This window comes from Triplophysa dalaica, chromosome 6, assembly GCF_015846415.1.
Source record: "Triplophysa dalaica isolate WHDGS20190420 chromosome 6, ASM1584641v1, whole genome shotgun sequence".
Lineage (NCBI taxonomy): Eukaryota > Metazoa > Chordata > Actinopteri > Cypriniformes > Nemacheilidae > Triplophysa > Triplophysa dalaica.
In genome coordinates, this window is record NC_079547.1 from 25,197,604 (window position 1) to 25,216,213 (window position 18,610).

Here is an 18,610-nt window from a genome sequence, read left to right on the forward strand (position 1 = left end):
ATAATCCTTTAGGTGAGTGTATGTCTGTTATTAGGGTGGTAATTAAAATGGTAACAATTGTATTATTTATTATTATTTATTATTTAAGCACCCCGAACCCGGAGTGGCGGAGACGGGCGCCGCGAGGCGTCCAGTGCGGTAACGCAAACGAAACCGGAGAAGCCGGCGGGGGCGCCGGGAAGAGTTCTCTCTTCTTCGTGAAGGGCAGGGCGCCCTGGAATGGGTTCGCCCCGAGATAGGGGCCCGCGCCCTGGAAAGCGCCGCGGTTCCTGGGGGGCACGGTGGCTTAGTGGTTAGCACGTTCGCCTCACACCTCCAGGGTTGGGGGTTCGATTCCCGCTTCCGACTTGTGTGTGTGGAGTTTGCATGTTCTCCCCGTGCCTCGGGGGTTTCCTCCGGGTACTCCGGTTTCCTCCCCTGGTCCAAAGACATGCATGGTAGGTTGATTGGCATCTCTGGAAAAATTGTCCGTAGGGTGTGAGTGAATGAGTGAGTGTGTGTGCCCTGCGATGGGTTGGCACTCCATCCAGGGTGTATCCTGCCTTGATGCCCGATGACTCCTGAGATAGGCGCAGGCTCCCCGTGACCCGAGGTAGTTCGGATAAGCGGTAGAAAATGGATGGATGGATGGATTATTTAAGCATCAATGTACATGCCCGCGTTTACAAATAATGGTCAAAGCATTCATTGATTTTGAAATCACTTATTCATGTTTATATTCAAAAAGTTGAAATCCCGTCTAGATTTCTCAGTCTTTCTCTCACTCTTTCTGATCCGTCCGTCTCTCTCTGACCCATAACACTCTGTCTCTCCCAACTATTCATTATATTTTCAGAGTCGCTGTGCTCCTCCATCGTCTTGCTGACATCACTAACCGCCCAACAAAGTGTCTAATGAAGCGTAACGAAGGAATAGTTGCCCTGTAATTAAGAGAGATGAACGGAGGCGACACAGAGGTGGTCATGTGACCTGTAACGAGGTTCACTTCCAACATCCTTTTCAAACACTTTCTGCGTCATTACTTCATGCATGGGATGAATGCGGCGCAGTAATGCGACCCGTAAGATGAGCACGCTGCTCCTGAGGGTCTTTCTGTGAATCATGGGGGCTTTTCCCTTTTGTGATTTTAAACTTTCAGTCTGTCAGATGATGTGTTAGTGTTCAAAATAAGCCCTGGTCTCGTCTCGAGGATCATTTATTGTCAGAGGGAATTGTGGCTTTGGAAAAAGTACAGTTTAATTTGACAAGTAAGACTTTCTTTCGGCTTCAGAATACAAAACAAGATATACATCTAACAACACAGAACTCCATTGACTTTCATTGCATGACCACAAAACCACTGGGACTTTTCTCAAAGTACCTTCTTTTGTGTTCGACAGAACAAAGAGTAAAATACAAGTTTTGATTGACAAGCTTCATGCTTTGTTTAACTATAACCCGCCTCTTAGAAATTAACATTTAATGCTGATATTTTCAATCTCCAAAACGGCACGCATGATGGACACATGTGACTTTTTAGGAGGCTGAACCAACACTCGTTTCCAATACCAGTCCCATCAAACTACAATGTTTCCGTGTTGCAATGTTACAATGTTACAATGTTACCCAAATGTAATTCCAAACCTGTATGACTTTCTTTCTACTGCAGAACACAAAACAAAACGAGACATTTACCAAACAACATTGAACTCTTTTTCCATTGTACGAATGCACAACCACTTGGACATTTCTCAAAATACCTTTATTTGTGTTCCACAAAACAAAGAGTAAGATGCAAGTTTCTTGACGTGAAGGTGAAAAAATGATGACCGAGTTTTTACTTTTACTTTACTTACTAACACATTTTCAACATTATACATGAACTGAGATTGACTGGTTATATACCGCATGGCTTAATAACACATCGGGACTGTTATTGTGGAGCGTTGCAGCGGGTCCGGTGGGACGGGCACATGGTAAATGCACATTTCTCGTTTCACCGTACACAGCAGGGACCGTGAGCTCAACAGAGCTTTACTTCCCATCCCAATTCAGCTGCTCTTCCACAGGCCCGTACAGCACACCATTATTCACTCCACCAAATTTTGTCATGGACAATTTCCAGAATGTGACCGCAAACCAAAGAATCATGCAGTACCTATACGTATATGCATTTGACAGAGGCTTTAAAGGGACAGGTCACCCAAAAATAATAATCTGTCATCATTTACTCGCCCTCCAGTTGCTCTGAATCTGTCTACATTTCGTCGTTCTGATAAACAGAGAGACTGATATTTGGAAGACTGTCTTGTTACCAAAACATTCTTAGACTCCATAGAATGAAAAATGATAATGGGAGTCAAAAGTGCCCCAGAACTGTTTTCCTTATTTTTACAAATCATTTTTCGTCAATGGTGGCCAAGAACTGTTTGATTACTGACATTCTTCCAAATATCTTTCTCTGCGCTCATCACATTAAAGAAATGTATTCAGATTTGAGTAAATGATGACATTTTTGGTAACAATTAAGATTTACATTTTATCAGTACGTACGTTACTGGGACGTGCGTTTCACTTTTTCTAATGAAACTTTACAAACCCTGTGAGTGCGACTGAATAGATTTTTATTGTGTGTGCTGGAGGTTGTTGTGTTTCTAGGTAAAATAAAACCGGCAGTAATAAAAACTCATTGCGTATTCAGGACAGAAATGCCTTTTTATAGCGTGGCAGAATTCGCCTGTATTTGCCTTATATTGTCTGTTTGTTGCTGTGGTTCTGAATGAGCGTTTCTCTCATAAATTTGCTTTAAAGGTATTTCTCTGCTCCGCGGCTAATTTAAGAGATTGTTTGCGCAGTCGTAACCCGCCGAGAAAGACAGCGAGGATAAAAAGGCGGCTGTGTGTTATTTAGACAAATATATCGCGAGACGCACATAAAATTCACGTTGAACGGTCTTGTTATCCAGACTATCAACTTTATATTGTGCGTTTACTGGAGGCGGTGTGTTTAGATTGTTGCACATTATGCATATGAGCTTTTAGACGCGGTGTCAAGTATAAATCACTGAATGAATGTGGTATCTCACAGAGAAACATTCTGGTTACATTTCTTCCCGTAGATAAAAGTGTTTTTTATGTGGTTTGCTTTATACAGTTGAAGTCAATGTTGAAGATGTTTTATATTTTATGAAAATGAGTTGTTTGGATTTGTTTCACACATTAAATCGTTTTCAATCTATTCATTTGCAAATCGAAGCTTTTTGGAGGGTTAAAGGTTTTTCCCTTTCAACAATGTCTGAGTTCTCACGTGAATGACAATTCAACATATTGCTTTCTTCTTCCATCCAATGTCCTTGTTACATATTTATTCATTTTCCTCAGTCGATGGCCTACGTATTTCCAGCCCCGGGCGAAGAAAAACCTCCGAACAGATTTATTAGCCAATATTGTAATGACGACGAGAGTAATGGAGATGTCAGTCAGTGCCAGATCTCCATTCATTCAACCTTTGAGAGAGAGAGAGAGAGAGAGAGAGAGAGAAAGAGATAGAGAGAGAGTTGCACTACATACATCACACTTTATTTTATTACTATAATTATCTTTCTTTTGGTTTGTTTACATACTTGCTTTGGCAATACGAATGTACATTTTGTCATGCTAATTTCATAACACATTTAAATTGAGAAAGAGAGAGAGAGTGAAAGAGAGAGTGAGTGAGTGAGTGAGTGAGTGAGTGAAAGAGAGAGAGAGAGAGAGAGAGACAACAATGTTGAGACTACATGTGAACAGATTCACACGTTCAAAGGTCAGCGACACAACAGAACTTGACAAAAGAAAACCTTTTATCCCCAAATCACATGATAAAAAATACTAAATTAATCTTATTTCGAGACCATTAAGATCTTTATGCATTGTGAGAATATTTGCATGACAATTAAGCACATTTTCCTCCGTTTCTCTCATTATTGAGACGCACGAAGACATTTTACTTTCAAATGTGTTTGTCAGTCATTTATTTGAATGATTCATTAGATTCTCATTACTGTAAAACGGCACAGCGTTAAGTGCATTAAATGACTGTACAAACGTGTTCTGTAATACATTATTTGAATGTTATTGTGTTGGAATCACCGTACGATTAAAACTTAAAACATACATTAACTTGAAAATTTGCCATCGTAAATACAACCTTGCAGAAATAAATGCAGAATATGTTTGATTGTTTTTGCATTGCTGTACTATAGAGGCTGGTGCTTAATCGACATGACAATAATGTCAAATTACCTTTTTTTTGTTATTTTAGGTTGTACAAGCTGCATCCTAATAAGAAAGAAAATATATTTTTCTTAAATCCATTTCCAGTGTTTTAAATTACTTAACACACGAAAAGGTCATGAAATGACAAGCGTGTGTTCGACTCATGTCGATGTTTATAGTGTAAAATATATGTTTGGTTCTCTTTCCATCTGCGTTTTTTTTTTTCAATTTCAGAGTGACGCCCTGGAGACATGAATACTGAAGTCTTCTATCTGCATGATGTTTCTCATTTCTCCGCAATGCTGAAAGTCAGAATAGGCTGATATACAGTACAGGACACACAGTATCTTCCGCTGCCGGCCCATGAGATGAAGGTGCTATAATGGCTTCTGTGAGATAATATTATATCCAAACATATTTTTCTTGCTTCGTTCTGGATCCTCCAGGGATGTTGTTGGGTTTCAAACGTTGCTAGTTATCTCCATCCACCCCTGGAGTTCCCCGGAGTCATGGGCTGGGTCTGTCAGAATGTTTGTAGGTTTTGAGAAACGCTTGATGGGAGACACCAGGAGACTCTTTATGAATCACAATATCCATCAGCCTGTCGATTCGTGTGATGACACGTGTTCTGAGCAAAGAGGTCAGCGTTTGGCATCTGTAAACAACTCACACAAGTGTCTCAGAGGACGCTATGAATTAAAATCAGTAAATAAGAAGGAAAAATCTCAGACGAGATCTCATTTCTATCTTTGTTATTTCGCCTGGATATTAATGAGAATAAATGGAAAGCAAGAAACTTGAGCTCATCCGCGTCTCTGGTATTTGGAGAAATCTCACAAATGTCATTAGAGTCATTGAAGATCTTAATATGAACTCGAAAAAAGACTTCTTAACATCTCAACTAAGTCTCATTAACATCTCAGATATTTATCTTGAGAAAGAGAGTCAGAAATGTCACACATGTGTCCGATATTAGAGTTCGAGAAGAGATGTCACCAATGTGTCAAACTGAGCTCAAATTGGTCAACCCTGTCAATCAAGAGATCTAGATGTGAATTCGAACATTTCTCATCACATTTACTCAAATCCAGATGATATCATCTCTACAAAAACTTTACATCTCCACACCCTTCATGTGTTTCCGCAATTACACTCATTTGTTTCCGTTTTTTATTTCTCCAAAGCAATTTCACGAGAAACATCTGTGACCTAGTTGAGACCACGACTCCATCAATTCTTCTCAAATTGTGTGTGCATTTCCATGTTTACCTTTTCTCCAGTCGGTGTTGTACCCGTCCACATCAGTCTTGGCGCACGCTTGCCCTCTCCATCACAGCAGCGTAGCTTTACGCTGTTTTCAAGGTTTATTTCCTTCGCGTGAACACAGGTCAACCAGCATCTCCCGCTTTTTGAGTCGAGTGATTTTTGTCTGCGCTGGAGGCAGCGAGTTGATCAGCTGAAGGTGAGCAGAGTCGGGCCAACAGCTCGGCCCTCGGTGACCGCAGGCCGGCCTAATGGGGATCTCACGGCTGACTGCAGCTCTCAGCGGGGATATACGAGTCTGCGGTGAAGAGATGTTCCAGCTGTGTGCCTGACATCCACAAAATGAACTGCATTGTGGGAGAGATGGGAAGCGGAGTTTGGCCTCTCGTAAGGAGTGAGTCGTGGCGATTGATGATGAAATATTCAAATGAGGTGTCTTGGAGGATTCAGTGTTGACGGTACCTCACGATTGGATTGTTTGTGGACAATGGCGCCTGTGAATTTTGAATAGCTCAGATTTACCGCTGTAACGAGTCAACACAATAGGCTTTTACCGGCTTATTTTTTCAGCTCGGAAAGGTCTTTCGTGGTGAATAAGTTTGATTTTCTTGTGTATCGTCAAGAATGCGTTTTCATTTGGAGGGCTGCGGGAGACAATACAACCAAACAAAATCTCATTCAGAGGCGCTCGGCTCTTCAGTACGCGAGACTGATTGGAGAATGCAATTTACCCAGATATTACAACCCGGAGGAAAATGTTGTTGCTCTTTCATAGTTAAGGAGATTTGATGGAGTTCTCAGTTGTGGTTCATTGAAGCATCATCTTAAGGTCTTTGCACATATGGTCTGAAATTTTCGTTTGCGTTTTTTCGTATTGGTCGCTCGTTTGTACTGTATCTCTGAATTTGTCAAAACGTTTGCTACGGATGCAAAAAATGGAGAAAATCGAACCCAGTCCAAAATATTTTTATGACGGACGAAAATATCGGTGGTGGTGTGTAAATGTGATTGACAGCGCGAGGTTGTGTTTATTTTTTAACGTGCGGAAATTTCGGACGCAAATGTGCAACGGCCTTTAGTCTCAAAGTTTTCTTTTAAAATTGCTTTGAAGAAATGAAAACAGAAACAAATGAAAGTGTAATTGTTGAAACACATGATGGAGGTGTAAAACGAATGGAGATTGTAGCGGTCAAATCATCTGGATGTGATGAGAACTGTTTGAGCTGATATTGAGATCTTTAATAATTTCCATCTGAGCTCAGTTCCACACATGGTTGACATCTCTTATAATGAAAAAACAGAGAAGTCTTAAAAGTTTCCATTTGCTCTTAATTTCGTGTCAAAGATGTCTATTTAAGAGATCTCAGATTTTTCTTTGCCATGGTAATTTTACCACATATTGAAGTCGCTCTTCTGTGTCTGTACACACTTGAACCTCTACACTTAAAGATCAAAGCCACTTTTTAACATAATCTAAATAATCTAAAATTGCATTTTTGTCTTCTGTCAATCCTGCTCTTCTCATTCTGTCTCTAGTTCAGAAGTGGCTGTGTGAGCTTCATTCCAAATGAAATTGCATTGGTCTCATCTGTGCACTCATTTTAAAATCTCTGATGATGTATCAGAGCTCTCTTGAGCTGTGTGTAAACACCCTGGCAAAGGGTTGCATGAGATGTCATGCCCGTCTCCATCGGGCAGATGCTTTGATCTGTTACTGGAGGTCTCGTGTTGGAGTCGTATGTTTTCTGAGCGTGTGTGTTGTAATGCATCCGCAGAAGAAGTTTTGGAGATCGTAGTGGCCTGACTGATGCATTCAGACTTCTCTTTTTATAGCGTCTCTATTGCGGACACAAGGTGACATTCTAACAGCGCTAATGGCCTGATGGAGGCTGAATGCCTTCACGGAGGAAACAGACGGAGAGAAATACAAGTCCATGTTTCCAAAATCTAAACAACACCGTTGAAACGATTCCTATTGTGACTTTTTATTGATATGTTTTTTGCTAAATTAAAATGATCAGGAAATGATCTTTATTGAGATTCGATATAATATATATTTGTGTCATTTTTTGGTATAACAAAATTATTGGATGTCATCCTGTTGGTAATTTTTTGTATCAATTCTGTTTTAATAGACGCTTTGAAAATGTTTGTTTCTGTGTTGTTTTTTAGCTCTTTTTCTCAGTTTCCCCTTTAATACATCGAGGTAAACATTTGTCTGTTTGGTAGATAGGAGCCTTGTTCTGCATTATTTAGTATCTCTGGAAGCTTTTTATTGTATATTGTATGGTGATTTTTGATCACATTCTCTGCCAAAATGTTCTAAAAGTGTAGCTTAGTTGGAATGTTACAACCCATATTATATATTTAATTTATAAATCCTTTTGTTTTGTGATAAAAACTTCTCTGCTGTTTGGCTTTTAAAGGGCTTTCTTAAACAGAAACCCGTTTTTTAATAAGAAAGACACAAGCAACACAGGCTACACTGTAAATCACACATTAAATTATGATATTTTATCATGTATATTTTATTTTTCACCAGTGGTCTGTTAAAGTTGTGAAATGTTATTTTTCTCTCTCTGTCTCCTTGGTCAGAACACATGGCTATTTTTGAAGGACTGTTAATACAAAACCCCTTATGCAGCAGCGGGGTACCCGGTGACCCTCGGGTTGGGACTGTGGTTGCAGAGACCCCGTCCCCCCGGTGAGGACCCTGAGGATCCCATGGACAGCTGTCAGCTGCCTGCTCGCCTCCTCTGCCTTTGCCAGCGGCGTCCGTCGCCTCATTCCCCCCCCCCCCGCACACCCGTTCACCGGTCAGCGCCCGAGCTCTTACTCCTGCCGGTCACCCGTGAGATGAGTGACTGCGTGATTGTGCAGCAGGCGGGACGAAAAATCCTGCTGAGGGAGGAGAAATAATAGGGGAGAGAACGGACGGCTCTGATGTGAATAGATGGCTCAGGTGAAGCGTCTGCCGTTTCTCTCTCTGTAATGGAGCGGATGGGAGGCGGAAGGCCTCAAAACTGCAATTACCATAATCATCTGAACGTCTTTTCTAAAGCCCCGACAATATACGTCTCCTCTCATTAGCTCCTGTAAGCAAAGACGGGCCGTAATGAGAGATGGCGTACAGTACTGCAACATTTATTCTGTATGCTCGCTCTATTACAGCAGCGGCCGCATGCCAATCCGGTCCACTTTCACCCCCCCCACGCCTCTCGAACACGCCGCAGTCCACTTTGCCAAGGAAACAGCATGTCTTGGACGGGCTGCGTCTAACCGGATGAAACTATGCCTGTTCCAGAGCATAATAGCTGCTCTCTAGAGCTCCGAGTCGCTGCCAAATGGCGGAGTGAAGCGACACTAGAGGTATTGAGGTTTGTCCAGGTGTTTGTTAGTGTTGGCTAACTCATCACACTTCACTAAATATTTGGCTTTGTGTGGGATTTGCTTGTATGGCCGCTAATACCCAATAATTACAGATGGGGTGCTGTGTTTGTGCTGCGGTTTCAGTCTGAATGGTTTGTTCGCATATTTACGCTTTGCTATCATGGTAAATGGTTTAAAGAGGTTTTTAGACTTGAAATTGTATTTTGAAAATTATAATGGCATCATTAGCATTGCACAATTTTAAGTGCATGTTTTTTGTATCAAAATGTGTTCATTTGCATTAAAGCGCCTTGCGTTTGAATTACGTTATAGGCCTACAAATGCTTTTATGTGTGAACAGTTTTTTCACTTTTTCGTCATTTTTTTCCTTTCGTTCATTCTCAAGCTATTTGACATACATGTGACTTTTCTTTACGTATGCTTCCATTCTGTATTCATGAAAAATCTGTAAACCTGCGAGACACTATAATAATAATATAGTAAATTATGCATCGTTTCTCTTGATCAAAATCTAATAAAAAGTTACTAAATAGTCTTTCAAATAAATCATTCAAAATTTAAATCATTTTTTCTCATTTTTTCATTTTTTATTTATAGTCTAGGAAGTGAATCATTCTAATGAATCGTTTATCTAAAATCGAACCAGACTTTACTCGTTTATGTTAATTTAAGTCGTTTACTAAATACTTTCTAAAGTCTTTGAAGTGAATCGCTCAAATGAATCATTTAGCTCAAATGAATCAGACCCCTTTATGTTAATTTAAATCATTTTTTTCTAAATTCTTTCTAAAGTCTCTAAAGTGAACCCTCAAATGAATCACTTAGTGAAAATGAATCAGATTTTTCTAAATTTAAGTCATTTTTTGCACGGTTATTTATAATGTCTCTGATGTAAATCATTCAAATGAATCATTTAGCTAAAATGAATCAGCCCCTCTTGATATTAATTTAAGATTTTTGTGTATTTTTGTATATTTTGTTCACTAGCCATATAAATAATGCTTGACACCGTAGATTCAAAGCATGTTTCTTCTCACTTCTTTCTGAGGTCTCTGAACTTTTTGAAATGAATCAGACTCATCAATGTTAATTTAAACCTTTGCTATCTGTGACAGTGTTTGTTCATTAGCCAACATGTATGGATAATCCTGGACATCATTTTAGGATTTTGAACAGTGATGGTTTTGGAACTTGTCTACGGTTCATTTAAATGACCACAGCCGTCAGAAGCGCGTGCGGTTTTGGCTTTGATGCAAGCTTTCATGCGTTGATAGGCGCTTGGGGGGAGCGCTTGGCAAACGTATAATCGGATGATGCATCAAAACATCCCACAGCGAGCTCGGCTTATTAACCTCAGGCTATTAGTTTCCAAACACCGCCTTTTTCTTCTTCAAATCCCAGTTTTAAATTAGTCTCCTGTTTTTGATCTTTTCCCTTCAAATATTTTGAACCGTACCTTCAGGAATTGCTTTTAACCCTCCTCACGAGGGCTTTGTTTGTGCCACTGCGCTGCGGTTAATAGACAGTCACTGACTCCTATTAAACGGATGGATGTCACGCAGGTGAGGAGGAGATTGTCAGAGAGGTAGAGAGAGAGTCCTGGAGCCCATCACTCGTCTCCTCTCTGGACGAGGCCGTCGGCTGTCACGGCCTCTGCTCTCTGGCTGGCATCTGATGAGAAGTAGCAGCCGTGTTTTATAATCAATCCGGGACCCAATAGGTCACGAGCGAATGCGTCCGGCTTGCCAATAACGTTTTGGGTGGTTGAGGAACGTCACGACTGTATCATACCGCCCTGTGTCATCTGCAGCCATTCCATAATCCGGCTAATTGATGTTGTTCATGTTCTCCAAAAAACGATGACTTTAATAAATTCAGGATCTTAATGCCGTTCGTGGGCCCCGTCCTAATAAGGTCCAAAGCATTCGCACACATCGTAAATTTCAAGACTACAAATGTGGAGCTTACTTTTGTAGTGATCTGAGGGTATAGAATTAAGCAGGATTTGTATATTTTCTGCTGACCGCCACAGGGTTCGGGGTTTCTCGCAAACAAGGACTTCAGAAAAATATTTGACACAGATGGGTTCTAATTATTCATACTTCATATTTGCAGGGCTAAAGAAACTTTAAATAGTCAAAAAGGCCTCTCCCTAACCAGTTTTTCTTTGAGGGAGTTCATCACTTTGAAGATGAGAGGGCTTCACAATAATTAGAAACATGATAAATATTATGTTTGATTAGTTAAATGTAAAAAAAGCCTGCTTGATGTTTTCATTTAATAGATAGATTTATTCTTTTTGTTATTGACACGCAGTCACAGTCATAGTTTTAAGCATCAGTTGTTTTCAGACGCAGTCTCTGCTTGACCTGAGATGCCCGTTAAAGCGTCTCTAAATGTCAGACGTCAAAGCCTTTAATATAGAAAACAACAAACGTAACACAAAGCTGATTAATTTATTTTAATGGTGGTTAATAAGCGAGTCGGTAGTTATCTTTAGAAGCGTGTTTCTCTCTGTGCCATCTGCTAAGACGCTGGTCGTGGTGTTGTTTTATACGCTTGTGAGAAGCTATGATAGTTTTTAAATGCCCCGGTGGTATTTTTAGAGCGCTAACTAACATTTGAAACGTCGTGAGTCCAAATGGTGTCTGGACATTTACACTGTTTTCAGATGATTCTAGAAAGAGCACAGGAGGTCTACATACAGTAGGCAACAATGTGATAATTGTGTGCTTTTATAAAGTCTGTTGTATGGATGGCATTCTGGTTATGTTGTTTGCATGAGAAATAATACAAAAATATCTACACTGCATGAGTTTAATCGATGGTCGGTGAAAAAAGATAATATGGGGTTTGTACATATTTTTCCCAACCATGTTGGAACAAGTCTGCAGACTAGACTGATCTCAGTCAGATAGCACAGGTACGTCTGTAAAATGCCTGCTGAAGATCTTGAAAACATATGCTGTGGAGATCTGATTATCTTCTTAGAAGAGGCTGTTTTACATACGTCTTATCGACATCTTCATGACATTTGACAGGACACGTCTCAGATTCGTATAACACTTGAGCATCAATAAAACATTGATCTCCCAAATGTAAAATGTGTGCTATCAGGGATGATCATGAAATAATTCTTCAAGACAAGCGTCTTTGCTTGAGTCATTCTCCAGGAATGATCAGTTGTGAGGCTAGTTTAAAGATTCAGTGTTTTCTTTACCTCTGAACCCTCCAGAAACGCTCACCAAAGTTTAAACAACACATCCCGGAGGCCTGCCGCGCGCCGCGGCTCATCCACCGGAGCCGTAATCTTTTAACCGTGAGGTTGTGACACTTCGGCCACGCTAAACGCCGTTGTTTGTCTTTTCTTCTGAAAGACTCAAAGAGCATTAATCATGTTCTTTGCCCGACGGAGTTTGGCTGATGCGCAACGGGGGCCGGCGCTTATCTTCACCTTCCTGACCGCTGTTTGTTTTCAGCATTAGGGTCGCCGCTCTGATGGATTGAATTAATTCATTAATACTTTTATCCAATTAGTGCTCCCTCATGCAATGAATCAGACATCTCCCCCGCGAGCGGGCGGACAGATGCTGCGGGTAGGTGATATATAAACCTCCCTCTTTCTCCCGCCACACCTGGCTCTCTTACACACAAGACATTGCTCATGGGCTTACCACATTATCCCCGCTTTTGCTGAGCACGACATTTCTGCCGTGAGAAATGCGTTTCAGGTAGATCACAAAAATGAAAGTGTATTTCCAAGCGGCTCTCTTGGAGGATGTAAGACGCGATGAAAGGACTCAGAACTGCTTACAGCGGATGACGAACAGGTTCAGATGGAGAACATCATCACAACAAAAAGCCCATTTGTGTCATTCCATATTTTTAAACTTGTTATTTTCATCTGTTGTATTGTGTGGTCAGTTTATTGGCAATAGTTAATGTATGATCTAATTTTCCCAGCAGAGCATTTATTTTCTCTAACCAATTATCTGTTCTCTCTCATAGGTCATCTGCTGCTGAGGTCAACATGAACTCACCGCCAATTTTCCGTCAAAACCTGTGCGTCACATTCTCAACCCAGCGGGTCAAGTAGAGAGCCACGTGAAAGCATTAAAACTCTAAGACCCCCGGATCTCACATCAGTAACTCACTGTTGACTCTTTAAATGAAAATTTAGGATTTATTCCATTTTTGTTGAAAGATATGTAGTTGGAATCGTGAAGGGTCCAGTCTGAAAAACTCTTGGATTATGTCTTGTTTTTCTAAAAATGGCATGTTGACTGTCAATAAATGTTAACGTGGAGAAGAATCTCAATGGAATCGCTGAGAGTAACCCAGAGAACAACTTTCATTGACTTGCGCTGTTTGATGTTTGCAGTTTTGCTCGACAGCCGTTCATCGTAAAACTCACTTCGCTCTGAAATTGCTTTTGGTGATGGTGGTGGTCTAATTCAGAAACACAACAATGCAGAAGTTCTGACCGCGGCCTCATCTTCGGTGGAACCGTCTCTCGAATGCCCTCTCCAATTTGAGCCAAATGATAAGAAATCCACTGGATTTATAGATTCATCGAGCAGCAGAGGTCTCATTTATCTTCAATCCCAGGAGCTTTCCTCCAGCTTGAGAAGAAAACCTCAATCCCGAACACGTTTGTAACTTCTGCCCCATGTTGAATTGGATACGGTTTTGAAGATGGCTCCTGGCTGGAGAGATGGAGCGTGGGTATTGACGGTCGCTCTGGGAATTCTGCAGTGCTGTGGATGGTTGACTGGTCAGACCTTGAGGACTAGTGTGGGGATGAATGGAGACGGTCCTGAGCAATCGCCGATGTCTCTGGAACGGGTGAAGAGAGGTTGGGTCTGGAATCAGTTCTTCGTTGTGGAGGAATACACGGGGACAGAGCCGCTCTACGTAGGAAAGGTAAATCTGATGTGTTTGCTGCTTTATCGTCTTTTAGAGCCGCTTGTACTTCCATGAGGATTCAAGTCTACAGTAGTTTGTTTTAAGCCAAGAGAGATGCATGCAGCGGGCACTTAAATAAGGGAGCGCTGGAATGTCGGGATAGGTCACGGGAAGTACAGGTTTGACTCAATGTGGGCCAAACTAAAGCAGGTTCTCTGTTAGAAAAAGTACAGTTTCAGCTGTTATCACCTCTGTGGGTTACTTCTGTATCTGGCTACATTTGCAAAGTGTGTCAGAGAGAGAGAGAGAGAGAGAGAGAGAGGGGGGGGGAGAGAGAGAGAGAGAGAGTAAGAGAGAGAGTTACAGTATTATGTAAAAACAATCTAATGTTCGGTTTCAGCTTATGTATGAATATGCATGAATAATCTTGTGAAAATACTCTTATAATGCAAAGTAAAACTACAATTACAGTTTTAGAAATGTTACGATGAGAATGGAAATATCTTAAATAATGTAATATTTAATAATAATATATCTAACATGATATATGATACGGAGTCATATGGATGGATTGAAGGGGCTTCATCAGGTTGGGACCTAAACATGCACAAAACTTATCAATATTTTTTAAAGTTGTATTTTTGGGGGTTTTATACATTTTATTGGGACAGGAAAGTATAGAGCTGACAGGAAAGCGTTGGGCAAGATGAGGGAAACGTGAGGCGGGAACCTGACTGGGGTCGCTGTGAGTGCATTAGCGCTATATGTGACCCTGGATCACAAAACCAGTAGAGTTTTAAATGGTTGCATCTCTGCAAATTATTGTCATATCCGTACAACCCATACATTAGTGGAAAGCTTTATTCTTCAGCTTTCAGATTATGTAAAAATCTAAATTTTGAAAAATTGTCCCATAAAACTGGTTTTGTTGTCCGTATGTCTGCATGCTGACAAAATTGTTGTATATTTTCATAATAATGTTTGTGCTGAGGTAAAGAAGTCATAAACTGCACATTCGGGATGACATGGGAAACATTTTGTGGGTGCACTGTTCCTTTAAGACAGGTCCGAGCCTGTGCAGAAACAGCTTACTCTTGAATTCTAAAGTCATTCATTTAGTGATGAATGTGTGTGTGGGGGGGGCGGTGTGTTTGATGGGCTCCCATAAAGGATTGTGTGAAAAACGGAGGGTGGGGGGTTCTACAGAGATGATATTAGGAAGAGTTAATGTAGACGCTCGGGATGAAAGCCAGCACTATTAATAGAGGCCGCTGGTGTTGTCTGTGTCATCTGTTGCTAAGACTTTAATTAGTGTGATATAGAATTAAATACGAGCAGCATGACTTTGTTCAGTAATGGTCATTTAAAACAATTCTTTTCTTTCTCTTCCTCCATTCTCCTCCCGTCCTGAAAATTAATCGGCTAATGAAATATCATTCTGATCTTTGGCTCTTGCTCTGAATACTGGCAGCTCTGTTCAATACATTTGGAAAATGAATTTCACTTAACCCAGCGTTACATTAACACCTTTTATGAGTCAGAATCATGTGGTAAAGCTTTATAAAAATCTATCTACGTTAATGTCTTTGCTGTGTCTGCAAGCTCGTAACGTTTACAGTTTAATGTACGTCAAAACTTAACTACAGGATGGGCTGAAAACATGCATGTTTGTAATGGCTCTGCAAGTTTTTCCTCAATGTATTGTTAGTTGACGTATATTGTGTAGTTTTGTTACGTTCGTGAAAAACTTAACGACTAATATATGCAGTATTTTTATGCAAAATGTGACGTGACATCAAGTGTTGTTGAAGTCATTAAGTCAATTATTTACATTTAAGCATGTTTATTTACATGCAAATCAATTTATTTAAATTTCTTTCTATAACGCTTTTTTGGAATTTTGCATTGTTGCAAAGCAACTGTCCAGAAAATTAATATAAGAAAACATATAATATAAAAAATATAAATTTCAAACAAATATCGTATTAAAACGGAAAAAAATATTTGTGTTATTAAAGATATATTATTAAAATTATGATTCCAAAAAATATTTAAAATGATAATATTGTATATATGTATATATATATATATATATATTAGCAATAATATTTAATTATAAAGCATAATATAAATGAATATAACACAATTATTATTATTATAAAATGCTGAGCTTAACCAAAATTCTGTTCATCTCTGCTGTAAATAGGTTTAAAATGATTTACTTCATTTTGTCGTTTTGCTCCACTGTGAACAGATTTAAAGAATGAACGTAATGGAAAAGTTTGACCAAGAGTGCCTTTTAAAAACGAGAGTTCTTTCTCTACTTAGGATCGTATGTGAGCTGCTAAACCTTTGTTCACCGCTCAATTGACTTTTGTGTCTTATTCTTTCTTTTAATCTAACAGCTTTAATTGCATCCATTAACTTTCCCTCTGAAGTCAGTAATGCCGTATTATGACACCAGTCTCCCCATCAGCAGCTGTTTTGTGCTTCGGAAGAAAAAAATCGGAATTGTTCCGGGAATAGTGAACCCGCGTTGACAAAAGCTTTCAGTGACCTTAAAGTCACCATGCAATCAAACAGGAAATTGTAAGTGTTTTACACAGTGTTGCAGTGATTATTATAAATGATTTATACGGGCACGCCTATTATTTTTTAAGAATTCATCTGCAGTTATAATCTTTAATCAAAACCGTTAAGCTCCTCTCCCCATCTCAACAACAACTCTTTACCACATGATGTCCACTACAAAAAGAGGTCGGACTGGACTCACTGTCCAATGGCCAGGCATTTTTAGTTCTCCCCTCCACGGCCAACTTACAACAAACCAATCAAAAAGGAAAAGACAAAAGCCCCGCCCTACATTTTTTCTATTTTCAGAAGGCATTTCACTCGGATACACGTCACAATACGGAAAAGAAGTCAATCGCAACTTCCATTTCATGACTTGAAAAACGCTATTAACATACGTGACGAGAACAAGGCTTTCACATCGCGTGGACTCTGAAGGTCTCTGATCTCCGAGATGCAATGAACCCGAGTGGAAGTTGACGTTTTTGTAAATGTCAAAAGGCGGCCAGTGTTGTTTATTTCCCCACGCGAGGCTTTGAAGTCCACACTCCAAACTCCCGTCGATAAATATAAGAACTGCCTTCAACGCTGTTTGTTGGCAAAAGCAGCAGGGCGGCGGAAATGAACAGTGCAACGGCATTCTTACACGCCGAACGCAAACAAGAACATCTCGCCATATGGGCAGCGCAGCAAAGTGGAAAGATTTCTGAAAGGCTGCCAGACTCGTCCCTCAGACACGCAGCGGCCCGTCCATTGATCGGATTTGAACGTGTCGTGTTGAGACTTTGAACAGAAGGCTGTGTTCATAACGTCCATGCCAAGAGTCTCTGAGCGTCCTTACATCATTTACTGCAGGCGTGAGCAAAGCGCTCAAACTAAGAGCTTCTGTTTTTAAAGAGAGAATTTTATTGAAGACTATTGTATTATAAATAACATATATGTTGTCGTGATATACAGAATAACAGGATAGAAAAGCTTTATGAATAATACGGGGAGAGTTTCATTTCTCAGATTGTGCTCTTTTACAGCTCATGAGAGTTCTCAATTTGAGATTCAAGCATCAGCTTAGTAATAATAGTAAAATTCATAGTTATAATTATGTTAAATTCCTTAGCTGATGTTTGTTTTATCTCTATTAACAAGACACCAAAAGCTACAAGAAATCATCTTGCAATCATTTTTGCTGAACAAATCCCAAGTGTGTAGTAAATGGTGAATCTCTGGTAATAGTTGAAATGTCAGTGGCGTACAGAATGCTGTTGTTGCTTTATGAATTCAATATAATGTTTTGAGCTTCTGATTGCTGAAGTGCTGTAATGTGGTTAATTTAGATTACAAAACAAGGTTTGTGTTTCCTGATGAGGTTTGTATTGATGTAACCTGATGTCTCTCCGCTGAATTCTCGATGAAGAAAATCAAGCGTTCTGAAGGGAAAAGAAGATATATTTATCCGCATGAAGAGCTAGAATGATGCGTGATGGCAAAGAAACGCAGCTTTTGATAAATACTCTGTCATTGTTTGTACAAATTGATCTTCAAATTTCCCAAAACCTATTTGATGCGGATTCACAATTCATTCCGAGACAGCTGTTGTTGATTTTTGTCTTTCTGTCAAAATGAGTTTAGAAAGATTCTTTCTTGTCTGAAGTAAAGCAGCCAACATTAGTTTTTTATACTGTGATGTATTTGCACAGATGAAGTGTTTTATCTGTGGCTGTCAACAATAATTCTTGATTGATTACATCCAGAATAAAAGTTTGTGTTGACGTGGTATGTTTTCCGGTGACTCAGTGGTTATAGCATGGCACTCGCCAAGGTCATGGGTTTGATCCCAGAGGATTGCACGTAGTCAGAAAGAAAATGTATAACACAATGCAATGCAAGTCACTTTGCATAAAAGCGTTATGTTAATAAAAAAATTATAATAATATATGTCTGCGTACTGCGCAGATTAATTTTGTATTCCTACACATACATACACATACATGCACATATTTAAGGAAAATATAAAATACAAACGTTAATAAACATATATATCATTTAAATTATTGCTAAATATAAATAAATACTTGTTTATACACTCACCTAAATGATTATTAGGAACACCGGTTCAATTTCACATTAATGCAATTATGGTGGTGGTGTAATGGTGTGGGGGATGTTTTCTTGGCACACTTTAGGCCCCTTAGTGCCAATTGGGCATTGTTTAAATGCCACGGCCTACCTGAGCATTGTTTCTGACCATA

At 39.8% G+C, this 18,610-nt stretch overlaps 1 protein-coding gene across 1 annotated transcript in view; it reads left to right on the plus strand.

Annotated features, from left to right (window-relative positions):
- LOC130425159 (cadherin-22-like) overlaps positions 1–18,610 on the plus strand; it is a 144,443-nt gene that overhangs the window by 55,659 nt on the left and 70,174 nt on the right. The window contains 1 exon segment of the mRNA XM_056751245.1: positions 12,897–13,811. Coding sequence (XP_056607223.1) covers positions 13,584–13,811 — 228 coding nt within the window. The 5' untranslated portion in view covers positions 12,897–13,583.